Source organism: Panthera leo, chromosome A3, assembly GCF_018350215.1.
Source record: "Panthera leo isolate Ple1 chromosome A3, P.leo_Ple1_pat1.1, whole genome shotgun sequence".
NCBI lineage: Eukaryota > Metazoa > Chordata > Mammalia > Carnivora > Felidae > Panthera > Panthera leo.
The window spans coordinates 73,404,709-73,431,412 of record NC_056681.1 but is presented as its reverse complement, the minus strand read 5'-3'; the positions used below and the strand labels follow the sequence as shown (position 1 = coordinate 73,431,412).

The 26,704-nt window shown below is 43.0% G+C and overlaps 1 protein-coding gene across 1 annotated transcript in view; it reads right to left on the bottom strand.

The window, feature by feature from the left end:
* EML6 (EMAP like 6) overlaps positions 1-26,704 on the bottom strand; it is a 277,088-nt gene that overhangs the window by 14,960 nt on the left and 235,424 nt on the right. The window contains exons 28-31 of the mRNA XM_042932287.1: positions 7,051-7,129; positions 4,518-4,647; positions 2,948-3,046; positions 1,761-1,934 (exon numbers count right to left, since the gene is read on the bottom strand). Coding sequence (XP_042788221.1) covers positions 1,761-1,934; positions 2,948-3,046; positions 4,518-4,647; positions 7,051-7,129 — 482 coding nt within the window. The remainder of the gene's footprint in view (positions 1-1,760; positions 1,935-2,947; positions 3,047-4,517; positions 4,648-7,050; positions 7,130-26,704) is intronic.

The following is a 26,704-nucleotide window of genomic DNA, read 5'->3' as shown; positions in this document are numbered from 1 at the left end:
TACATACCTGGAGTTCGACAAAACAGTCCTTTAACAAAAGAAGAGAAACACGCATATAAACCTCTCTCAAAACTGTCTCATTTATAAGCAGAACTTGAAGCTAAGGGAGGCCCTCACATAACCATCTCAGGAGAGGTGGTGGTTGGTGACATACCATTAGATATCAATGGCTCAGAACCCTTCTGCAGACAGCCACGGGCCGATTCCAGCAAAGACAAGGGGAGAAAGTTACCAAAGAGAAGGCATCTGTTGACCATGTTTAGAAGCTGGTTTAAAAGTCCTGGCTCCACCAGTCTGCCCTGCAGCGGTCAAAAGGGGCCCAGGGTGAGAAGGGGTCTGTGCTGGGGCAGGTCCAGAGCAGGAACTGCCCAGAGGAGCGAATGGCAGAAGTGAGGACAGCGAGCCTGGAAAGACTAGCCTGTGCACAGGGCCCAACAGGATTAACCCTCTTCTGAGGAACTAGGCACAGACCTGGTCTTGGCCACTGCAGAAGTGGAGTTAGTGCAGTACAAGAAAGGCATAAGGAAGCAAGTTAGGCTCTCTTATAAGGAAGGGCTTTATGAGACATTTCCAGCAGGGGGTGGCTGCCTTGGGAAGTGATGCAGGCCACAGCCCTGCAAGAGTTTGGTGGAGGAGGGGAGTCAGCCTGTCAGGAATGCACTTGTAGGAACTGCCCCATGGGACGGTCGGGACCAGGCAGGAAGACTTCTCCAGTCCTTTCAACACCACGAGGCTATGAGTCTGTTGTTTAAGACACTCAGCGTCTCATCCGGGGCTGAGTCTATTTCAGGCCAACTCGACAGGACAAGAAATGAAGCTGCATCCCCAAAACATAGATTGTGGGGCCCTCTGGACACAATGCACTGATGAACAAGAAAATGAGAAAGGGACTGAATATGATAAAGGAATCTCATTAAAAAAGTCTGCAGGTCCCCAACCTCTTTTTCTCACATGGGGGCTCAGGAGGGATTGGAACTTAGCTGCCATCTCTTTACAGCTCCCTCCATGGGGAGGTGCTGAGATAATGGGTCTCTAGAAGCCCTGAATTGGAGAAGAGCCACCTCTGTGCGCGCCTGGCTCTGAGCGCCCTAGATACAGGCTGCCCTGCCGGAGACAGACCTCATTAACGTCCTAACTAATTGGATCTGTTCTGCCAACCTGAGAATACACTTGAAAGATTACACATCTTTGGTTCTAACATGAACATAAATTTAACAGCAGCGTGTGTGTGTGTGTGTGTGTGTGTGTTGGGCGAAGACAAGAGAGAAATCCTGTTATGGGAAATGTAAACCTTGATTATAAGGTGAATCCCCATTTTACAAAAGCGAAATATAAAGTGTTTTTTTGAGACTACGGTGGTGAGATCCTGTCCCAGTTCCTGGAATAAGGGAACCAGGGTGATAAGGCTGTGGCAGGATCTGGAGGTCACAGAAGGAATACCAAGGACAAGGAAACTTGGGTAGAAAGGGAGTTAAGACGGAAAAGGGGGAGGCTGAGGTCTTCTTTGTGAGGAGGAAGGCTGCCTGCACTGGGTCACTTTTCCAGAGTGCACAGACCCTCCACTAGCTAGCCCAGCACTCCCCCGGCCATGGAGTCCAGGGATCTGATAGGCAGCTTCTCCAGGAACCGGAGATGGCCGATTTCGGCTGACCCAGCAGCAGTGCCCTTGATGGTTTTCGGGGTGAGGCCCATCTAGGTCTGAGCCCAGCACGCAACACAAGCAAGCCTCCCAGATGGACAGACAGCCCGGCTCCTTTTACCTTCCTGCCAACGCCAGACAGTGATGGTGTGCTCAGGGTCCACTCCCACCGATACAAGGAGCTTCCCAGTGGCGCTGAAGTTGATGTAATTCACCCCCTTCGAGTGGAAGCACCGCAGCATAGACAGAGTGTGTTTGGTCATGGCGTCCCAGATGTGGATTGAGGGTGTTGTTCCTGAATGTGGGAGGCATGACACACAACTAAGGCTGAAGAATGGCGGGGCCAAGGCAAAGCTTACGTTCACCCAGAAGACTTTTTAAGACAAATACTTGGGGGTGTTACAGTTACTGGGCCTAAGAGACCTATAGCCTGACCTGGCCGGAGATGAAGCAACGAGAAACATCTGTTGTGCTTTTAGAGCCAGAGGCCTAAGAGCGTTTATGTCCACACACACTTGTGGAGGAGTTTACACAGAGGCAACTGCTGAGATCAGTGATTTGTATCTGCAGTTTGGCCAGATACAAGCAGCAAACACGATACAGCGACACAATTTTGCTGTGAGGATTCAAACTACTCACGGATGGAACAGCCTTACCTTGGGTCTCCGTAATATCAACTGCATTGGGTGGGCAATGGCAATGAGGAAGCGTCAAGGGAAAACAATAGCTAAAATAAGTCATGTTTCTGATAGTGAAGCACTTAACACCAGCATCAGGAAGTTCCAAATTAAATTTAAAAATGGACATGGGTTCAATGAAAACAAGCAGAAGGGCGTGTTCATAAAAAACTGCCTTTGAAACGACAAAGTTCAAAAAAAACACACACAACTTTTCACAAATGTGAAGTGTCAATCAGTTCACATTTGTCATTGGCAGTTTGCTAGGGTGCAGAAGAGCTGGGCACACAGACAAGCTACCCTTGCCAAGGACAATCACCAGGCTTCGGACACAGGGCTCTTTAACTGACACCTGGCCGGTGAAAAATTATTCTCCACAAGTCCACAGGGATAGGGGCATCCATTTATTTGGATTATCGGGCTCTGGTCTGACTTTATGATCCCTAAGAATCAACAATCACTGGCTATTTCAACTGAGATGACACAGATATACTGAGTGCTCAAAAAAGAACAGCAATGTCCAGAATGGGTAGATGTCCACAACCCACCAACCCCCTTTCCAGATATTTGCTATTAAGTCAATGTCCATGCTCAGCTGGGAAAAAGCTCAGCTAGGGCACGACCCTCCTACCTATCTGGCTGGTGGCCACCACGTTCCTGTACTTGGGGTGCTGGTTCACCGTGAGGCAAAGGATGTCATCCGTGTGCTCCAGGTAGAAGCTTTGGCTCCCTAGGGGGAAGACACGGGATGGTGAGCAGGGGAGCCTTCGAGACCTCTCAGGACAACCTTGAAGGATTATATAGGGTCTGGAAATGCCTTGTCAAAGTGAGAGATCAAGGCCACAAGCTCGCAATTTTAGAATCATCCTTGGGGAGATGGGAGATCATTTTTTTACATTTACACATTCTCTTCCAGGCCTGGCGGAAGAGCTGGTATCTATTCTCTAGCACACACCAGCTCCCCTGCCATCCCTCCCGCAGCCTGTGTGGGTCCAGAACACAGTCCAAGTGCAAGGCTTCCAGGGTCCAAAGTGATAATGGAGATAATACTTAACTGAACAAAATGGCACCACTTACTCATCTGAAAGGGAAGTCTGTGGAATAAGAAAATACTTCGGGTATCTCTTTTAAACCATTGTTATTTCTCAAAGTGCCAATCCACTTGGGAGCCTACTGGATGGCACAGGTGATGTATTCACCCCCTAAATGCCCTAACTCGACATGTAACACAGAAAATAGAAGAAATCACAGGAAGTATTTATTATCTACTATGGAAAATGGGTTTGTTGACTTCCAAAGTGGCCACTGTAAACCCATCCAAGTAGCCAACACTACTAGGAGGTAAGTGATGGCACTGATAGACAAGGAAACAGCACATTGCTGCTAAAATGATAGTATGTCTAAAAAAAAAAAAAAAGGAGAAAATGTATAGAAAATTTCAAGGTCCTCCTCCCCAAAAAGAGATCGTTATGTGCTCAGTGACTTCCCTGTCTAAAAATGTATGCATTAAATAAGTGTGTGGAATTAGGAAGGAGCATAAAATTTTGAAAAAAAGAAAGGGGGTCTGTTTTAAGATATAAAGCAAATAAGGCAAGAAGTTAACATATTTAAATCTGGTGGCAAATGTACGTGTCAAATTCATTTCTACATGCTCCCTTTGCCTTGCAGTGTTTCTTTTCAAACTATTTGTTTCATGTGACTCACCCTACCAGTTAAGGGACACTTTGGGGTGCTTACAGTTTAAGTGTTCTCATCCTTATGGTAAATCTGGTTAACTACTCAAAACAAGCAAAACTTGAAAATTTGAGCTACTAAAAATTGGTCGCCCCTAACAAATTAGCAAGAAAATCTCCCCTGTGCTCTGTTCTTGGTAACCTGCCACAAGGCATTTCTCCACTCCCTACACCCTCTTTCTGGCTTCTGTCCATCCCTCCCAGCATCTGAGCAGCTGATGGGAAACAGGGACACCTCCCTCAGAGGGCTGACAGCAGGGTGTTGTTCGAAAGAAAGACGGCTGTGACCTTTGAACGAGGCCTCCACACTTTCTAGGACCAAATGATACCAGTCTGGAATCGAGTGAAAGGGCTCTATCAGGATAAGAATGCATCAGTTTGGGGGGCATCTCCAGAGTGGGGGAGCACACACAAAGGGACTAAAGAGTGGGGTCCTGTCCTCAGAGGGGGGTTCTCGGGCTGAGTTACCCGTGGAGAGGCTCTGGAGCACGCCAGCCGCCGCGGTGTGGAAGATGATGTCCGCACCGTCGTTCAGGTAATGCAGGTTGTTGCGACAGTCGAATCCCCTGTAGCCAAACACGTGATCGAGAGCCAGCTCCTACGTTCCCACACACAGATAAAAGCGGCTCTCAGAGGAAGTAAGTGCAGAGGCACAAACCCACACTCTGGGAGCAGCCACTTACCTCATGGGAACCGCATGGCTGGTTAGACAGCCAATACCCCACAAAAAGCATTTTGCTTCTTGACTAGCTGAGGCTACAACGCAGCCCTTTCTTTAGTTCCCTGAAAAGCTAGGGGGACAGGCCAACACACAGAATTACAGGGAGCTTTCTAAATAGGCTAGATAGGTTTCCAGGCACTGCAGGGGAGTCAAGGTCTACTGATTAGAAGCCCTATAAAGGTCACCTAGAAGTTGTATGTCTGTCCCTTGGCAGGCACTCTTCAGGGGAGCTGAATGGTGGCCTGGAGGTTTGCTTTGATTCCCGCAAATGCCACTGGGCCTGGCAGGGGCCGGATACTGAGGCAAATGCCACGTTCATTCTGTTGCTTGGTGCTTGCCCTACAGAGTTTCAACATAATTTGCATTTTTTTCCCCCAACAACTAGATGCTGTTCTGGGTTTATAGTCTTTTTCTTCTTCCTGTCTTATCTTCCATGATTAAGCTCAGGATCAGCTATTAATGCGATTTGATGCACACTTCCTGTTGCCAGCACTTCTGTGCCAGGCACTGTGTTGGTTGGTGGGATACAAGGTTAAGAAGACGTGGGTCCCTGATTCTAGGTTCCCTGATTTCTTTCCCCAAAGCTCCTAAAATACCACAACCCCTCCTTACTCCAGAACATTCACTGACTTTCACTGCCTTCGGGATAAAGCCCAAACTACTAAGGTGGCACAATTACTTCTACTCACACATCTCCTGTACCCTCCGTGAAGCTGCATTGTCTATTTAGCCCATACATCATGAGCTTTCCTACCTTTAGAATTCTGCTTTGTAAAATAGCCCTTGCCTGAAGAGCATTTCTCCTCCTTTCATCTCAGCCTTCCCCTACCCCCACGTGTTTCCCAGAAACTGTCTATGTAAAATGTGACCCCTCATCCCAGTGGACAACTGACTCAAGCTGGGCCAGTCACGTGGTTTCTCCCAGGAATTTAGAATTGAGGACACTGGTAGGCTGGGCTGTTTAACTAAGTGAGGAGATATAAACTCAGGTGCTGGGTCATACCCATTTGTCTACCAAAATAGTTCAGGAAGTGTGCAGAAAAAGAGAAGAATGCATCAGACAGACAACCGCAGTGGGCAGAAAGTGGTGCCATCTTGGTTTATGATGGCTTTTCACCTTCCGGATCCTGCATCTTCTGGCTTGTGCTCTGTTTCATGATAAATTCCCCAATTAGTCCCCCTTTTCCAATAAAAAGTTTTAAGATGGATTCTTCTGTCTTTAGTGAGTTCAAAGTGTGGTAGGAGAGACAGATGAGTAAGAAATAATGGCAGTAGTGTGTGTGACAAGGGCTGTGAGTGAGGGGTGTGTGTGAGGGAGTGTAGGAATGTTCAGGATGAGGAGAATCAAGGAAGACTACACTGAGAAGATGCCAGAGAAGAGCTTGGAAAGACCAGGGTGTGGGCATAGAAGAGGAGGAGACTGAAAGCCCATAGTAGCTTCAGAAAACATTAGGTATAGGGCTTGGAGGCTGGAGATTTGAGTTGCAGTGGCAAATCACAGGTGCTGAGGCTGCAAAGGTGGCTCCTGGGTCAGGTTTTGAAACCATGCACTTGAATCCCACAGGCAATGTGGGAATCTCCTGGGTCTTAAAGCTGAGGTGAAGTGTGAAGTATTCTATTTGAGAGAGCTAATTCTGTGGGAAGCAAGACATGTGTCAGAGAGGGAGGGGACTCTGGAGGCAGATACAACAGTTAAGAGGCCTCTCTTAGAAAAGAGCAGGTCCACAAAGCTGCAATCCTCAAGTATGAACAACTGAATTTAAATCTCTCTGCATTTCCTGGCTTGGAGATCTTGGGCACAGGACCTAATTAGTCGCTTAGCTTTTCTGAGCTACTGTCCTTATCTGTAAAATGGAAATAACAGTGCCTTCCTCATGGGTTTGACAGATTATATGAAATACTTCATGGAAAGTACATACGTAGTACCTGGCTCATGGTGGGTGCTCAGACAACGTTAGAGACAAAGAACAAGCTTTCATTCTCCCTGTGTCTTCCCTGCCCCTGAGTGGGACTGGTCTAGGGGAAAGGAGACAGGTTTGAAGGACATGGGACATTTGCAAGTCAGGACCTGGTGGCAGGGCTGAAGGAATATGAGCCGGTGGGTGTGATTCTGGGATGGGGGACACAACACTCTATAGAAGAGAGAGGAGACAAGAGAGACCCATCAACTGCACTCAAGTTTACTTGAAGGTATCTCGCCATAAGCAGATGGTAGTGTCCACTGGGCAGGTCTTAGAACACTGATCTTAGACGAAGACCAAAACAGCTTAACTTTCTCACCTCAACCAGTTTCTTTTTTTTGGTGATGTTGTTCTTCTGGAGTTTCTCAGGCTGGGGGGCTGCTCTGCTAACAGGCGGTCTGGAACAGAGAGTGACAAAAACAGAACAAAACAAAACAAAAACAAAAACACAGTGTTGAACAAAAGGCAGCAAAGTTGCTTGTCCAGTGTGCTCAGCTAAGGCCAGAGCCAGGCTCCCCGCTCTCTTGTCCCCCACTCTGAGGACCTTCCACTGGGTTTGTTTGGTCCTGCTCCCTCCCTTGCTCCTCCAGAAAAAGTAGATTCTGACATTCAGGGTCCCATGTGATGGGGCCTGGATTTATTGGCGTTGGGGTGGGCTTCCTCATACACCTAAGGCATCATAGTCAGGGATCAGTCCCTCTACCTCCTGGGAGCCAGGAAGAACACCTGGGCCAGAGAGGCTGGTTTTAAAACTAAAGAGGAGCCTAACAATGAGAAGGAAGGGGCTGTGCTTCCCGAGTCTACTGGCCATTTTTCACACAGGGATATGCTTAAGTTGTTCAGAATTAGGTGGTCAGAGATCATGCCGCGGTGTGAAGTGGGCCTTACAAGCAGGTTTGGGAAAAGGCTCGGCTGGCCAAGTGCCCAGGTCATTTATGCTACACAAAAGGGCAAGTAGGAAGTATGGGAATAAAAGACAGAAAGAGCGCCCACTCTGCCCTATACCTTAGGGTTATGGTCTACATTAAACTGCTATCATCATCCCAAAGTTTGCCTTTCCCTTCTCAGTCTTGGATCTGGGCCTCCAAACTTAGGAAAGAGTTTTTATAACGGGTAAGCTCTCTACTCTTACATGAGCAGGCCAAGGTTTTGTAACACGGGGCTCCCTTAAATCAGACTTCTCGGAGTTTAGGAGATGGGTAAGGGAGACCTGTAGCAGGTCCCGCTGCATGTTGCAAATCCATTAGTTATTGCTCTTGGGCTATGCAAAGAGAAAGGATTACCTTGATCCCCTTGTAAGCAGCAAACAAAGCCAAGTGAGAAACTTAGTACAGTTTAGAGCCGCATTAGCAATCACCTCATTCATGCACAAGCATTATCCAAGTGAACAGACATTCCTGTGTGGCACAAACCATGCTTCCCGAGCATGCCAGCAAAGAACTAAAACAGAAATGAAAGAGTGCACCAGTCTACAAATTCAGAAAGCTCATACCCTGGCGTCTCTGGGCAAACTCTGCACTAAAGCGCCTACAGAATAGGGAGAAAAAAGGAAGCCTTGTCAATGCTTCCCGCACGCTCTCCGCGCCTTTGCGGATGCGCCTGGGGACTCTGCTTATTTGAGAGTGTGCTGGGGGAAAACTTGTTGTCAGAAAAACAATAACATCCTCCTGGATGTCGTTGGGAGTTATGCACAATGGATGCTTTGTTTCCGAATCCAGTTCGACTCATAATTTAGCCTACTAATTCCCAGTGTTTCTTGGTAGGGCAGCTTGCCCGCTGGAAAGGCTTGCATTTTCAGGCTGGGGAAAAACAAGTTACCTTTATTTTCTGAGAAAGTCTTCAATCAAAACATGTTATGTAATCATAAGTGATAATTGGACCAAATGGTATTATTATCTGCACTGAAGAATAGGGAGTGAGCACATCTCTGCAAAACGACACCCCCGGCTGATGTCACCGCTGCCAAATTGAGCAAAACCGGGAGGCTGGGGGCATGCCAGTTCTCGCAATTAGACACTTCCTTCACATTAATTATCACTTCCCAGGACATCTGCTCTTTCTTCTGTTTTAGTGGGACTTTCAAATGAAATCCGTGGGTTTCTTCTTTCACCTTAGAATGTTTGAGTGTGTGACAAAAGCAAGCCGAGGTCTGAGATGGGAGCAGTACACTGGGGCTACAGCGTGGTTCAAAGGCAGAACTGGAGATTAAACGCAGGGCTTGTTCCCAGGGTACACACAGGTTGTATAATATGTCACATATTATACAGTGTATACGAGGTATGCATACAAGCACAAACACTGCGTATTTATATATACAGGAGATTGTATATATATACACATAAAGGCAATCCGATGCTTTTTTTCACCTTGATTTTCAGTTAAGAACTGAAAAGTAAAGCAATCTCAGAATGTTTCTTTCTTATTTCACAAGCATATGTTTATGGCTGTATTGCTTCAAAACTGAAGATGAGAGGGGCAAAAGGAAGAAACCTGCATGGTGGCAAATTCAGCGGATTGTTAAGTATAGACCCTTCGCGGTTGTGGATTCTGCATGAACGCTTAGTACTGGATGCTCATCGAACACCTGGGCTTTTCCAGAGTGCTGTGAATACTTACTTGACAATTCCCTGCCTCCAAAGGAAAGCAAGTTAAAACACAATACAAGCATTAAAGGCTTCTTTCCAGGCATCTGTAAACAGTGTTCGTAACATCAGACGTGGGAGGAACTGCCAAAAATCTCAAACGCAGCCAAATGCTGGAGGTTTGGCATTTTTCAGCAGATCTAAATCCTTCCAGATTCAGATTCCATTGGAAATGTGACTCTGAAAAGCTTTGCTGAGGTGGGAAAGAGCAGGGTGTGTGAGAACATTCACTCACTTTTCAGTCCAATAAACTCTTTATAGCTGGTTGCCCCAGCTGGCACTCAGGACGGGAGAGCCAGGAAGGGAGTGAGAGCAGTGAGGATTAGTGCTGGGGGGCGGGGGGGTGGGGTGGGGGGCGGGGGGAACTCAGGAAGGTTAAGAGCCTGGTAGGTAAGGTGGTGGGGAGCCCCGGTTGGGGGAGGGGCAGAGACACAAAGGGACCTCTGGGGGCAAGTGGAACTTTGAAGTCACTCAGGGAAACAAAGAAGAAATAGAGTTTCCACTGGGCAAGAAACTTAAGAAGGGAACCTGGCAAGAGAGCAAACAAATTGGATAATCAGGAGACAGGACTATGGACTGGCTTGAGCTCCAAGAGAGCACAAGAGCAGTTTGCCAAGGAAGAGAGTAGAGGCAAGAAGCCAAGGGGAGGCCTGCAGACTCAAGCACGTGACTTGGTGTTAAGTAATGAGGCAGCACTGTTCTTGTCCAGTGCCAGGGGTGCAGGCTGCCAAAGATGCACCCCTACCCGTGGACACAGTCCCTACCTCATGTCCCCATGTCCTCTGTGGAAACAGCACACTCTTGGGCAGGGAAGGACCATGAGGAGGTCAGTCCATGCTGCAATCCTGTTGTTCAGCAGCTGGGCTGCTTAAGAGAAAGCTTAGGCTCACTTAAAGATGAGTGGGGTCTTAAAACATGGGCTTGCACCTCACAGAGGCCACCAGAGGTAGCCAGTGCCCAGTGTTTGCCCCTCTTTGTCCCCTCCCCAGGGTGCTGGGATGACAGAATGAAGGGTAGAGCAGAGCACATGATTACCTGAGATGCACAGGAGAGGGTTCGGAGCCAAGGTTTTTAGAGAAGCTTCTGAAACGACTGAAGATGTAATGAAAATCAGTCACAACCCCAGATGAGCACAACACGAAAGCCAACTGGAGAGTGAGGTTCAGAAAGCTAGTAAGAAACAAAGTTGTTGCAAACAGCTTCTATAAAGAGGGGTGTTGGTGTGGAGAAAATCAGCTATATTTAGCCAAGAAATGCAAGTTTAGATTTGTTTTCAGTGTTGTTAGTCAGACAATGTTCAAAGTGTCCTCGGAGTACGAAACATAGCTTTCTTCAGATTCCAAAATGGGCCATAAAATGCTCCAAAGGTTTTCAAAGTATCTTGGGAAACTAAACTTTTGATCCCTTTTGGTGGGAGCCAGCAGACGACCTGAGCACTATTTCAACATTGTCTTCCAGCAAGACCTATCAGCCCAGGTGGGCTTCAGGTACTCAGGCCTAGTTGTGTTTGCACCTGTGCATTTTTCTGGAGGAAACAAGGCTGTTTTAAACAAATTTTCAAAGATGTACATGATTTGAGAGAGAGAGAAAGAGATTAAGAATCATTGCTTTAGGATAAATCCATGTTGAGGAAAATGCTACAAAGCCATGGGAGATCTCTATTATCAAAACAAAAGGAACTGGATTCTGTTAAATGTATTCCTATGTCTTCCAGAACCTCCTGTAGAGCTGCTCAGTAGTAAAGTGGAGTGGAAGGAAAAGAGTCAGACAGGAGAATTATGGGATGCCCTCAGGGAAGCCTGCCATCTTGAAAATGCTTTGGACTGAAGCCTATAACACAGTCTCATCTCCCCACGCTTTTGAAAAAATGGGGACACAGTCCCAGACTTGGACATTTTAAATGAGTATCAATTTATTGGGGGAGAGGGTGAAAAACTGAGGTCATAAAGGATGGAAAGGAGGGAACTATGAGTAAGGTGGGCAGGCTACTGAAGAGGCTATTCTAATAATCCAAGGGAGGGATGATGAGGATCTTGACTAAAGCAATGGTTGTAGAAAAGGAAACAAGTGAATATTTAAAGAAATAGTGGTGAAGTAGACTTCAAAAACTCTTGAATTGATTAGATCTAGGGGTTGAAGGAGGAAGAGAATGCAAGTGGAATACCAGTTTTCTGCCTGGGCACCTGGCAGGAGAAGAGTGAGGTTGTAAGATGGTGCCACGTCAAACTTCAGACGTCTATGGTCTGGCTTTACTCACTAGAAGTGCAAGTCAGAGGTGGGACTCAGAGAATCATCAGCCAATGGGTGAAATACAGGAGATTAATCAGGAAGAGAGTTGCAAGCCTGAGGCCCAACAACATGTGAATGGCTAGAAGAGGAGGCAGACAAGGGACACTGAGAAGAAATGATGGAAGAGGTAGGACGAGGGCCAGGAAAGATGGTTTCTAAAAAGATATAACTTCACTATCCAATATGGTATCCACTGGCTACATGTGGCTCGTCCAAATTAAGGTGTGCTGTAACTGTAAAATATATACCAGATTTTGAAGACCCAGTAAAAATAATTTTTAAAAAATATAAAATGACTCAATAATTTTCACGATGACATGTCAAAATAATATTTTTAACATATTGGGTAAATAAAACACATTGTTAAAATCAACTTCACCATCTCTTTTAACTTTTTAAGTGTTTTAAATGTGATTACTAGAAAAATTACCTATGTGGCTTGCATTGTATTTCTATCGCACAATGCTACTCCAGAAGAAACAAGTTCTTCCTTTTTAACAAGACAAAGAGAAGATTTGGGAATCAGAAAGTCACCATGCCAGCAGAATGGCAGGGACAGAAGACAGATGGAATGGACTAGAGAGTGAAGGAGAGATTTGGTAAAGCCTGGATGAGAAGGGGAAAGGGGAAGGAAGGTAAGGGTTGGAATATGTGTGTAAATGTTTGGATCAAAGGATTTACTTATTTCCTGAACAGAGTTTGGTAAGGACGGCAAAGACTGAAATGCATTTCTTGGCTGAGGACATGAATCCTGAGGGAGCAGCACAGGAGATATAGGAGAGGAGAGCAATGGTCAGGGAGCACCGATGGCTGGGAGGCTAAGGTCCAAGCAACCGCTGAGGAACCCACCTTGAATAGGAGGAGGGACTTCATCTCTCTGAGAGGAAAGGATGTGAATGGTTTACATGGGTTGGAAGATGGGAAACAAGATGGAGGAGAGATAAAGAAGTGCCAAGATGGAGTTTCATGCCCAATAGCTTCTGTTTTCTTGATCAAGTAGGGGAGGAAAGCCATCTACCAAGAGTGGAGGGGTAGGGTTTGGGCAGAAAGGTAAGGAAGGGGCAAAATTGTGTTTGACTGATGAGTGGCTGGCAGAGGGAGCCAATCAAAGACAAGAAAGAAAACAAAGGAACAGTGGAGAGCACCTCAGTGTAGGTGGCAACATGGAGTCTGGTGAGGGCAATCTGCACCAGTGTGACCTTCTAGTCAGAAGAATGGAAGTATGTGCTGTAGGAGAAATACAGGGATGAAGGGCCAAGAAGACTGGAAAAGTGGCATTCAGGCAGAGAAAAAATGAAGGTATCAAGGCATATAGGATGCTTTAATGAGGATCAAGATTAGGATTACCGGGGATGAGAAATCTAGAGGAGAGAAGTTTAAGTCACTGAGGGAGAGGAGAGCTACTGATGGTGATGTAACTCATGGCTGGCAGGAGCCAGCTCAGCCAAGTTGACCATTAGCTGAACTCCTCAGACAGGAAGTTGATAAGTGACAGGGACAGGGAGGGGGAGAAGATGGAGCATGATGGAAACTTCAAAGGATTGGGGTGGGGCTGCTTAAAGAGAGAGCCAATATGCTTTACACACACCCACAAAAACACCCAGATACTCCAAACCTTACAGTCAAGGACACTGTTTCAAGGGGGGCATATCATGCACCCCAACAATTGCTTCTGCAAACACTTCCCCAGTTACCACCTCGTGACCATACAACAGTAGAAAAAGGGAGAGTAACCACCCCGGTAGCGCCCACTCCCTCCAAATGGAGATCTGAGAGATGTTCAGACACTTGATAAAAATAACTGTTTCCAATCCTGCCACTGTCATGTAAGAGAAGTTCCCTTTCATCAGAAAATCCCTCACCTGTGTGTGATGCATTCTTTATCCCCAGGAGCAAGTGGGTTTGAGTCAACTGATTACACTGTAAGAAGATGATTTCCTGGGTCTATTAATCTTTCAAAAAAGTCACTTTACCTCTGCATTTTCAAGCCCTGGCACATTTTCTTTTTATGATAAAAAGTGAACAAACTACTCTTTCATGAATGGCAGGTTTAACTCCTAAAATTATCAGTTATACGGAAGTCATTATTTTGCTTCAAACAATATGTAAAATCAAGAGAATAAGGAAAGTCATTTATGAAGGTAGCTTTAAATTCCCTTTAAAGAACCAACTATTCGGCTTTCGGCAGAGTTACATAGCCAAACAATAGGCCTTTGAAATGGTTAATTTCAGCATGTGGGGGGTTTAATAGATATTGTAACTTCACTTCCTTCCACCCTATTAGAGAACAGGAAACTTGCTACCTTTTGTAGCAGCTGTGAGTGCAGAACTCTACAGAATTAAGGGGCAGAGTAAAGAAAAACTCTGCCTAGAGAGAAAAGCTCTGGGTGAATGAGGTCACACTTTGCCGAGGTCACGGTGTGCACTTGCTGTCCTAGAGGAAAGTTTGAGCCTAGCTTACACACAACAGACAGGCAATGGCGGGTCTCTGTATGAACTCTGAGGCTTGTTAAGATCACTCCATCATCACAGATTGGAATGAAATGTAGAATCAGAGGGTCCTCCCCATTTATCAGACCAAGTTTAGGATAGGATGTAGTGGTTTTGACAGATCTCAAAATAGTAAATTTTAGAGTAAATTTAGAAGCACCTGTTAGCAAGATTGTCAGTTCTTAGCAGCTCTTACAATCCGAGCTCACAAAGCAGCTACTGATCAATGATGACAAAGGGCCTATGTGAGGCCAGTGGAGCGAGGAAAAGGGAAGTGCCAGGCTGTTTAGTCGTGTATTTCTCCATGGAGGGGAGAACTGTCCTGATTTGTCAAGCTCATCATGCTTCAGGCAGACGTGAAATGGGCAGTGACTGATTACATACAGCATCTCTTAAAAACTGGGGGCAGGTTTCTCTCCCTAGATATAGCATAAAAGGTTAGAAGAAAAATTGGGATTATCTAGAGATGGTGGTTTCTTCCAATTCAGGGAACTCTATCAAATCTTTGCAATATTTTTACACTTCGCCACTTGTGAGCATGATCTTTGTTTCACTGTAAATCCGCTGACAAAGAAGGCCTTGCATGTAAAATAGGTGGGATGGCTTTCAGTTCTTTTTGCCTTGGGTTATTAGATTTAAACCAAACAGACATTTAATTCCTAACAGACAGATGGTACGAAGATAAAATTATTTAACCAAGAGCAGTCTCATGGCCAGATTCTACATGGGTCACACCATTCCCCACAAAGATGAGATCACCCATCGGTGCTAACCAAATGAAGGTAAATGTGGTTGTTGACCAAGAAGGGATTTGTAGAGCATTTTGAGAACAGATTAATTCATGTATATATTAAGAGAAGCAGGCTAAGTAAATTCATTCATTCATCTACTCATTCAAAAAATATTTGTTGACTATGTGCTATGAGCAAGACACTGTGTTAGGCACATGGTGAGAACTATGACAGTCACAGTGCTGACCCTTAAGGAACTAAGACACCCATACGCATAGTTTACAATCCAGCAGAACTTTAAATATCTTGATACCAAGGACCAAAATATTAAGAATCCAAGGATTTGGGGCTAAAACAATGAAACAAAAATAAAATTTCCTTTATGTTTCTTTATAAACCCGTAATGTATGGTTTTCTTTATAGGATCTTCTTTTTGCTTAAGTTCATAAATCTATACAAGTGGATTCAGAGGGGATATGATAAAGTAGGAGAAGATAGATTTTAGGGCCTTCCCCGTTCAGCCCTAAGCACAATTTAGGAAAAGGTCTGTAAACCCCGAGTGCTGGAGTACAGCCTTGAGGTCATTTGGTGGTGGGATCCATCAGTTCAGAGATGAGGAAACCAACATTTATAAAAGGCTCAGAACCTGCTTCTAACTGTGGATTGGTAAAAGCTTCTTGGTTTCCTAAGGAACATATGGCATAAGATTGAAAGTTAAAAATGTATCAGGGGAACTAAAATATTAATGTAGAAGCATTCACAGATTCCTTCGTTATAATTCTCGGCTAAGAATAATTCTGGCAATGCCATCCCAGCGTCTCCTCATACTGGGTGGCTGAGATGGATGGAGGGTGACATTATTTTGTGCATCAGGAAGGACTGGGAGAGGGATTCTGCTGAGAACCAAACATCCCCTCATACATGCTTGGGGGTACCCAAACCATCTCTTCATAGTGGGGGGCTACTGAGATGGGGAGGAGAAGATCGCCCTTCAGGATCCTGGTTTGCCTATAGGTCCACAAGTGGGGGTGACTGAAAGATACTGAGATGCTGACAGCTGAGGTTAGTCAAATGGGGGTGAGTAGTGCAGGGGCCCCCTGGTGCCTGGGGACAAGTCCCTGTGTGGGGGGACTACTGGAGGCACCACTCATCCACCCACATGGAAGGAAGCTCACGGCACATATAAATGAGGACGGGAGGTGCCTGGTCCCCTGGATCCCTTCTAATCACCTATGTCACACACTCCCTGCCAGAAAAAGGGGACAGTTACCCTCAAAGCTGCAGATACTAGGAGTAAGGACCTCTCCATTTTACGCCATTGTTTGGAATTGCCTAAAGGCAGGAGCCAGATGGTGACTAACCTGAGAGCTGGAAGGATAGCCAGGGGTGCCAAATGCTTAAGAGGCAGAAATTTCCAAGCTGGATTATGGGTATACAAGCAAGATGCCAACAAAATCTCAGATTCTGATACCTAACCAGTGGGTATCAGTGACTAGAAATGAACCTAAATCTTGTTAAATTGTTAAGGAGTTTATTCACTCAATCAACAATCATTTACTGAACGCTAGCAGTGTTATCAAATTTGGAGAAAAGGCAGTGTATCAGAAATTTTGCTTTCATGGAGTTGACATCCTAGCTGCAGGAGAGGAGCTTTATGCCCCAAATCTGGCAAACAACAAAGGCTTGTGATTTCCCAACTCTTAAGGCCTCCAACCAATAGGAGGAGAATAATAAAGTGAAACCCAAAAAGGTCATCCCCCACAAAGCCAATCTCGACTTGGCAAAAAAGAACAAGGACAAACAAAGATCTTGGCAAGTACAACACGTAGACCAGAAGGATGACCAAGGACCCTATCTCACTGTGCTGGAGATAACCTCACACAACCTGAAACCAGAGCATGCTGAGGCAAGATTCTGGTAAAGCCAAAGTCAGTTTCCTTGATCTCATGTAAACATGTTGCAGTGTGTGAGAATTGTTTTATAGTGGTTATACCTCCCGAGCTTGTAGGCATGGATTCAGACTATCCTCAACATTTGGGTATGTGTTTACGGCAGAGAGAGAATATAAAAAGGTATAAGATAAAACCTCAGGAGAACATTAAGAGAAGCCTCTTCTACTTGGAAAAAAATCCTCATAAGCATGGCTGTCTGTCTCACTGGGGCACTCTGGGAACTTGGGAAGCCTTAACGCTGGCTTAGGAAATGCTGTTAGTTCCTGCCTTATGTAACCATGCCTAAAGCTTTCCAGTACTTCAAAATTAAAGAAACTGTACATCTCTAACTTTTGTATTGTCATCTTTCCATCATTGGCATGACTGTCCTATTGTGATGACCAAGCAGATTCCTGTCACAAGTGGGATTAATGCCAAGGACTCTCTCATGCCCTTGTCACAATGTAGCCAGCCACTTTCTAGATAAACATGACATCTACTGAGATTTTAGATATAAAAGGAAACCCCAAGGGAGTGGAGTGTTGCTTTGACTTTCACTGAGCCAACTCTTTCTGTAAAAGTTAGAGACTCCAGAATCAAAAAACAAGAGGAATTCAAAGATGCCAAGGGTTTCAAATGTTTGAGGTAATGGAAGTAATGACAGAGTTGATATAAAACTCTGTTACCAATTAACATTTACTTTTAAAAATGGCCAAAGTGGAGAATAATTTCAAATTAAAAATTGTAACTGAAAATTTCTACTGAAAAATATGTGAATTATCCCAATGAAGGAAAGCCCAGAATGAGGTGGCTTTACTAGTGAAATCTACCAAGCATTTAAAGAAGAATTAACACTAATTCTTCTCTAACTCTTCCAAAAAAACAAAGAGGAAGGACCATTCCCAAACTCTTTTTACAAGGCCAGTATTATCTGGATACCAAAACCAGAAAAGGACACCACTAGAAAAGAAAAATAACAGGTCATTATCTCTGATGAATACAGATGCCAAAATTATCAATAAAATACCAGCAAACTGAATTTAGCAGCACACTGAAAAGATCATTCACCATGAGCAAGTGGGATTTATTATGGGGATGCAAGGATGGTTCAAAATATGCAAATCATCAGTGTGATACATCACAACAGGATGAAAGAAGAGAATCATATGATCATCTCAATAGATGCAGAAAAGGCATTTGACAAAATTCAATATCCAATCATGATAATAACTCTTAACAAACTAGTCACAGAAGGAACAAATCTGAACATGATAAAGGTCATACAGAACAAGCTCACAGATAACATTATATTCAATGGTGAAATGTTGAAAGCTTTTCCTCTGAGTTCAGGATGAAGACAAGGATGCCCATTTTCACTACTGCCGTTCAACACAGTACTGAGAGTCCTAGCCACAAACAATTAGCTAAATAAATAAATAAATGTATGTATGTATGTATGTATGAGAATTGGAAAGGAAGAAGTAAAATTGTTTTTATTTGCAGATGATGTGATTTTATATATAGAAAATACTAAAGACTCCACCAAAAACCTGTTAGAGCCAATCAATGAATTCAGCAAAGTTGCAGGATACAAAATTAACATACAAAATATCAGTGGCATTTCTATGTGCTAACAACAAATTTTCTGAAAAAGACATAAAGAAATTGATCCCATTTACACTAGCATCAAAACAATAAAATACTTCAGGAATTAATTTAACTAACAAGGCGAAAATCTCTATGCTGTAAAGTCTAGGACCTTGATGAAAGAAGTTGAAGAAGATACACATAAATGGGAAGGTATCCCATGTTCACAGATTAGAAGTATATTGTTAAAATGTCAATACCACCAAAATCCATCTATAGATTCAATGCAACAATCCCTATTTAAGATTCCAATGGCATTTTTCCAATGGTCAGAGGTAGAAAAAAACCCTCCTAAAATTTATATGGAACCACGAAAGAGCCCTAGTAGCCAAAGAAATCCTGAGGAAAAAAAGAACAAAGCAGGAGGCATCACACTTCCTTATTTCAGGCTATCCTGTAAAGCTACAGTCATTAAAGCAGAATGGTACCAGTTTAACAACAGATAAACAGACCAATGGAACTGAATCAAGAGCCCAGAAATAAACCCAACCATACGTAGTCAACCTAACATTTGACAAAGGAGCTAAGAATATTCAATGAAGAAAAGACAGTCTCTTCAATAAATAGTTCTGGGATCATTGGATATTCATATGTAAAAGAATGAAACTGGACCCATATCCTATACCACTCTCTAAAATTAACTCAAATGGATTAAAGACTGAAAAGGGAGACATGACACCTTGAAACTCCTAGAAAAAAACAGAACAACAAAGTTCCTTGACATGGGTCTTGGTGATGAGTTTTTGGATAGAACACAAGCACAACAAACTAAAAAATAAACAAGTGGGACTACATCAAATTGAAAAGCTAATGCACAGCAAAACAAACCATCAAAAAATGAAAAGACAACCTACGGAATGGGAAAAAATAATTGCGAACCATGTATCTGATAAGGGGTTAATATACAAAATATATTTTAAAAAACTCATACAGTCCAGTGGCAAAAAACAAAAACCTTAAAAAAAAATGGGCTAAAGACCTAAAGAGACATATCTCCAGAAAAGATATATGAAAGGTCAACAGGTATGTGAAAAGATGGTGAACATCACTAGCATGAGGGAAATGCAAATTAAAACTGCCATGAGATGTCATCTCGCACCTGTTAGGCCATCATCAGGAAGTCAAGAGATAAATACTGGCATGGAAGGGGAGCAAGGAGAATCCTTGTGCACTGTTGTGGGGAATGCAAACTGGTGCAGCCCTATGGAAAACAGTAGGGAGGTTCCTCAAAAAAAATTAAAAATAGAACTACAATATGATTGAGCAGTTCTATATCTGGGAATTACATCCAAAGGAGCCAAAACCCCTAACTCAAAAAGATATGTGCACCCCCACGTGCGCAGCAGCATTACCTACAATAGCCAAGACACAGAAACAACTTAAGTGTCCCTCAAGGGATAAAGATAAAGAAAATGTGGTATACACACACCATATTATTCAGCCATTAAAAACCGAGGGAATCCTGGCATTTGCTAGGTGCTGTCACTTTTACATGGAATCTAAAACAAACCAAACCCACAGAAAAAGAGACAAACTTTTGGTTACTAAAGGTGGAGGGGGAGATGAAGGGAACCTGGAAGAAGGTGATCAAAAGTATAAACTTGCAGTTATAAGTAAGTCTTAGGGATATCACGTGGAGCATGTGGAACTATACAGTGAATACCGCTGTATGAAAAATGGGAAAGAGAAGAAATCCTAAGAGTTCTCATCACAAGGAGTAGGTTTTTCTCCTCCCTTTTCTTCTTTCATTTTTGCTGTATTTCTATGAGAGGATGGAGGCTAGCTGAACCTACTGCGGTAATCATTTCAAAATATATGTAAATCGGCCATTGTGCTGCAGGTCTTAAATTTATACAGTAATGTCAATTATTTCTTAATAAAACTGGAGGAAAAAAACAAAACAAAAAAGAGGTATGTTGATATTTACCCAATACTGGATGACAGGGAAATGAAGAAATATATATATATGTGTGTGTACTAAATATTTCCCTTGGCAGCAGCTGGACCTTATAATTCTATATTATTTAGAAACATCCCACTAAAGGTGATATTCAAATTTAAAAACAGTTTTTAAATTATATTCCATACGCCTTCTTTGGAAAACAAATAGTATTTAATTAAGACACAAAGCTTGCTTGATACAAGTGTATGAAAGCACTGTTTCTTGAAACTTCTTTTTACAACATGATTGTGTGCTTGTTACCTAGTCCCAGGTAAAACAGCTCAACATCTAGACTAAATACATTTAATAAAATGATGACCACAACTAGAAATGTCCCAATTTCTAGTTATCCATAATTCCTAAGAAAGCTACACTAAACTGGTGCTAAGACAATATAATATCAGTATTAAAAGTGAACTTTTCTACCTCAGACATCTATTTATTTATTTACTTATTTATTTAGCAGTCACTGCAGAGCCCAATATGGTGCTTGATCTTGCAAACTGTGAAATCATGACCTGAGCTGTAATCAAGAGTTGGACGCTTAACTGACTGAGGCACCCAGGCATCCCTGGACATTTTTTTAAAGGGAGAGATGATTTTCCCAGTATGAGACAGGCAGGAAAGGGGAGAGCAAGCCTAGGGCTCTGCTGTGGAAGGGAAAACATGGTTTAGGTCGGTTTGGGATTCAGATTTGTGACCATAACTTAAGCAGGTTCTGAGGTGAGAAGTCAGGGGGAAGGTTTTGAACCTCTCCTTCTTTAAGGAAAAGGTGGAAAACATAATGTTATAAAGATAGAACCTGGAAGGGTTAATCCCACATTCTTCTCTTTACCCCTGGACAAACAGCCAAAAGCTGCAAGCCTCAGCACTTATTACTGAAGAACCTTGAAAACATATAGACTGCTGACTGAGGTGCAGTGAGAAAGCAACCCGTGAGCTAATGATCACATCCACTTAGAAAAACATAAGTTGGTGAATATTTATATGCCAGTTTCCATTAAAATAGTTCAATTGGTGTTTATTTTGTCTCTTTCATCACAGAGTTAGGTTTTTGTCTGAATGCATGTTACAACTAAATATATCAAATAAAAATCTCCATCATTTCTGTTCCCTACTCAGATGGTTAACCTAAGCAGTTGGGGGAGGAGGAGATGGGCTAAGTGTGTCAAACAGTACATATTTAAAAATAAATTATGAACCATGGCTCAACCAGGTGAAACTTGGAAGACCAGTGGCTGGTCACTTCATCTGGATTTTACTACCAGACCACATGCCACATGGAGACATTATTAGATCCTATCTGTACATCATGAAAAAGATGCTTTTGTGATCCACCTCTGTGGTGATCACACATCCAAAATTGGGTTGTACGATAATTTGACCCTTACAAAAAATGGGTATTTGCACTAGACATGTGCACAGTTGTAAGTTTCTAATTTGCTTTTTCCCTTAATGTGAAAATAAAGACCTCTGGACATAGGCCAAAGATGTTTACACATTATTTTTGAAGATATGTGAGAATACAAAAATGTAATGTTAATATAAAATATCAGTTTAAAAAAGTTACCATTCTCAGTGTACTTCATGTTTTCTCTAAGTTAATTCTCTGGCACCCCTAGACAGTGGTGTAAAACTATGGCTCATCAAAACTGATCCATTTAAATTGGGTAGAGTTTTAAATGTCTCTAATGATTCTTGATATCGATTTGGTTATATCTAGTCCTATCTTTAATTGATAGTATATATTCAAAGGCATTTATAAATGATAGGAATTACTGTTCAACGTTAAAATGGCAAGAGGTTCTTTTCTGTGATAATGATACCAGTTTCCATTAAAAAAAAAAAAAGTAAGGAGCATGAGCTGGATATTTTCCATGCACCCCTCCATGTCTACTCTCCACCCTTCTCTCCTCCTGTGCTGTGCCCTCTACAGCTGGCCTTCAGGGACGACATCAATAGACTCTTTTGCCCTTCAGCCTCTGATAGGCTTCAGCTGAAGACAGGCATCAGTGGAAGATGAGAGGGTCAGAGGAGAATGCAGTTGGGGAATTTATCCCCCCCCCCAGAGACCTCCTTGCTGGGACTCAGACTGGTTACCTTCAACCTTTCCCTTCAGGTCTCAGCTCCTGTAAGTAGTCTGTTCCTACAGCTAATGTTCCCCACATTTGGCAACAGCTTCCCCCCTGGCCCCTTCAGACCCAAGGGTGGTGATGGCTTCCAGCCATTGCTATTTCTGAGGTGCTACTCCATCCCTGTTGTATCTTAATCCTGCCCACACCTTTGTTACTAGTCCTTTCACTAAACTCTCCCCACATTACTTCCTTTTCAGAGTGCTTTATCTCCTGCTGGGGACACAACCAACAGAGGGCTTGGGTCAAACCTAAAAGACTTAGGTTCTACCTCTCACTGTCCACTAATTCTAAGAAATTCTAAGATACCAGCTGCCCTGCATTTTTACATTCTTTGAAGCTAGAGAGCTAGAACCAAGAATCAAAACCAGAAAAGGAAAAGAAGCTTTCTCATCTTTTAGACAACATGCTACCCAATATAATGTTTAGAAATACAGTATATAATATGAGGAAAAGATAGCATGACAAAGCTCCTATTAAAACAAGGCAAAAAGAGAGTCTCTCTCTCTCTCTCTCAAAAATAAAGATAAACATTAAAAAAATTTTTAACAAATTTTTTAATGTTTATTTTTATTTTTGAGAGAGACAGAGGGCAAATGGGGGAGGGACAGAGAGAGAGGGAGACACAGAAAAAGAAGCAGGCTCCAGTTTCCGAGCTGTCAGCACAGAGCCCAACACAGGGCTTGAACCCACAAACTGCAAGATCATGAACCAGGTTGAAGTCAGAAGCTTAACCGACTGAGCCACCCGGGCGTCCCAACATTAAAAAATTTTTTAAATAACATAACATAAATAAAATAAAATAAAATAAAATAAAATAAAATAAAATAAAATAAAATAAAATAAAATAAAATAAAATATCAGTATACCTGATGACCTTTAAAAAAGTGTTTTCTTTTTCTGTTTTAGGTCTGCAATAATTTAAGCAACCTCCAGTAGTTATGGGGAACTAATGCGCCCTCACAGAAACCAGATTCCCCATAACTACTGGAGGTTGCTTGAAAATCAATGATAATCATGGGACCTCTTGACGATTTCAGAAGTACATGATAGTGTTGTGGAAAGGCCACATACACCAACCCAAAGAAAGGTCTGCTAAAGACCACACAGTCACAATTTAAACATTAAACAATGGCAACAATAACAGACCATCAGAATCAGCTGAACCTAAAAAGGGTATACTATTGCTTCAAGAGACAAATAATAAGTATGCTTTTAAAAGGGAATACATACCAACAGTGAACAATTAGCTGGTGCTCAGTTTATCATCAAAAAAATGAGGAAAGAATGAAAAATAATTAAATGATTTTTAAAAAGAAAACAGTTATTTTCTTTAATTGATATGATAATTAATTATGAAGTTTAACTACTTGATACTTTGAGAACTCAAGTAGTTACCATTCTGAGATGTCCAAAGTATTTTTCTTGCTAAGGTGTGCTATGAAATGCCAAATCTTAGGCCAGAAGGTAAATGGTAAAAATGGAATTAGATGGACCTGAAGCTTGGGCCATCTGAGAGATGTCTCTAAAAACTGGCCATCCCCTACCCTGTCTGACTGTGTGCACGGGTCATGGTCATCTGGGGAGTGCCAAGCACAGAGCAAGAGTTTTTGCAAGAGTTGGGGTGGGTAGGGAGGGAATTCAGGGGAGGGTGGGAGGATTCAATTCTCCCATGGGAATGACTAAGGAGTTTCTGGCCTGGGAGAATTCTTACCCCATAGGGGCATCATTTACATTCCAGGAGGCATTTGAGAGGCTTGGGGAAGCTGGTTCTCTTAGAGGACATTGTGTCACTTCCTACTTTATGTTTTCACTTGGTGTATCTTTTGTCATCACCAACACAAGCTTTACATCCTCCGATTGTTGACATCTTCCAACATTTGTATTGCTGTCGAGCTGTGCAAGAACACGCGCATGGCAAGGGCAGGAGTCTGTGACCATCTCAGCCAGCAAAGGATTATATGGACATGGACCAGTGACTACTACATATTGTGTCTCACTCTCTCTCTTTCCAAATGGCAATTAAACAAACCAACAAACTATCCTCGTTCTGTCCTCTCTTCACCACTGTCTATTTGGTATGTGATGGTGGTCAACACTATCATTAGTCACAGGACTATGAAGAGCTTTATCCCAACCTGGATGAGAAGACTTCACAACTCCCTAAGATTCTGGACGTGAGGCTGGATACAGTAACTGACCAAGACTCTTTGTGGAGGGGCTAACTGCATTTTCAATCATTCATGTAGATAGTTTAAACTGGAACTTTTTTTAAAGTTTATTTTTATTTATTTTGATAGAGTACACGTACTCCAGGAGACAGGCAGAGAAAGAGGGAGAGAGAGAATCTCAAGCAGGCTCTGCACTGTTAACACAGAGCCCTATGAGGAGCTTGATCCTACAAACTGTGAGATTATGACCTGAGCTGAAATCAAGAATCCAAACTCTTAACAGACTGAACCACTCAGGCACCCCTAAATTAGAGCATTTCAAGAGTGTGCATATGAAAAAAAAAAAGGTGGAGCGGAGTAGACGTGTGTTCTTTTGGGTCTATCCAGAAATCAAATTTTGTTAGCCACCTTGGACTTTTACTTCTGGTGGAGGTGATTACACCGCTACTCTACAGGTGGCATGTGACTAATTACGAACAGTCAATAAAAGGCTCATATTTTATAGGTCACCGGTGACTGCTTCAAGGGTGGTCACGTGACCCACCAGAGCCAGCAGCACATCATAAAACATTTGTGAGGACTTATCAGATGCAGTTCTTTTGAGCCGCAGACACTTGTAAGGTCCAGGCACTGTAGTCATTTTGCTGCCTGAATTGCAATAACCTAGAGGAAGCAGAACTGAAATATGGAGAGAGAACAGAGAGAATAGCAAGATGAGTTTCTATATCAAGTGACACCTAAAGTTACTCTATCCATGGATTTCAGGTGTCTCAGCCAATAGGTTCCTTTTGCTGAGGCCAGTTTGTGTTGGGAGCTCCCTGAAACTAAAAGTCCTACCTTATAAATTAAAAAAAAAATGACATATAAACTTGGTGTGTCCTTGGTAAAGTGGTGAAAGAAACTTCTTAATTTTATAGGCAACTCTAGTAACCTGATGCTGAGGAAATTTCAGGGATGTGTCGCCTGATGAGTTCAGAAGAAGTCTTTTTTACTGAAGTAAGAACCCAGTGTTTGGGTACTATCCCTTGTGCTGTGACAGTGGTAGGCATTTTATATGCTAAATTGCTCTAAAAAACTACGTTTCCCCCCTCCTGTTTTTCCTTTTCTGAAAAAGAACTGGCATTTTAAGTACTTATTAAGTAATAATTTAAGTTTGCGGATTGACGCGACAGCTGTAATGTTGAGAAAACATGGCCAAGTAGGAATGAGGTCAAAAGTTGAAAGCTGTGTCAGGGTAGAGGTGGGAACTTGAGAGACATGAGAGGTTTGGAAAGGTTGCTCTAGACCAGAATTGGAAACAGCAGGGGAAGAAGGAAAGCACTATGGGGCAGGCCTGAGCGTCCAGATAAGGCCTAAAGCATTGGTTCCCCGCACTGGAAAAGATTCCACGGCTTTCCTCAGCCACATGCCACACATGGGCAGCTGACCAGCAGGATTACCCAAGGGTTCAGCCAAGTTGGGCACTGGCTAGCCAAGTGTGGCTAGGGGAAAGAGGCAAGGGTGCTAGAGCAAAGTTGAAGTGGGTGACCAGGGTACACACCCACAAGGGATTACATACTTGGTAGGTAAAACTCAGTATTCTTTTGAGAGCAATTACACACTTCTCTCCACTTTCCCACTTCTCAGAAGAATTGAACTAAAGATCTTATGACTTCTGAAAAATAACAACTCGTGTGTGTGTAGACATTGTATAAAGAAGAACAATCCAAAGCCTCACAGCTATTTTAAAATCAAATAACTGAGTCTAATTAGAAACAATTTAGGACTATCTGAAATGTTAGGAATTAGAAACGCATTTGCTTAAAAAATAACCGATGCATAATGTACAGCTGTCTGCAAGGCACTGTTTTCAATATGAGGGATCCTGTGCTCGTCGCATGGTTCTAAAGAGGAAAAGGATTTAAACCGGGAGTAGAACTTTCTGAAACACTGGTACGAGGCAAAGTAAGTCCGTGCGTTGAGTGGTTGTTCCAAGCTCACTTCTCTTGCAATCCTCAA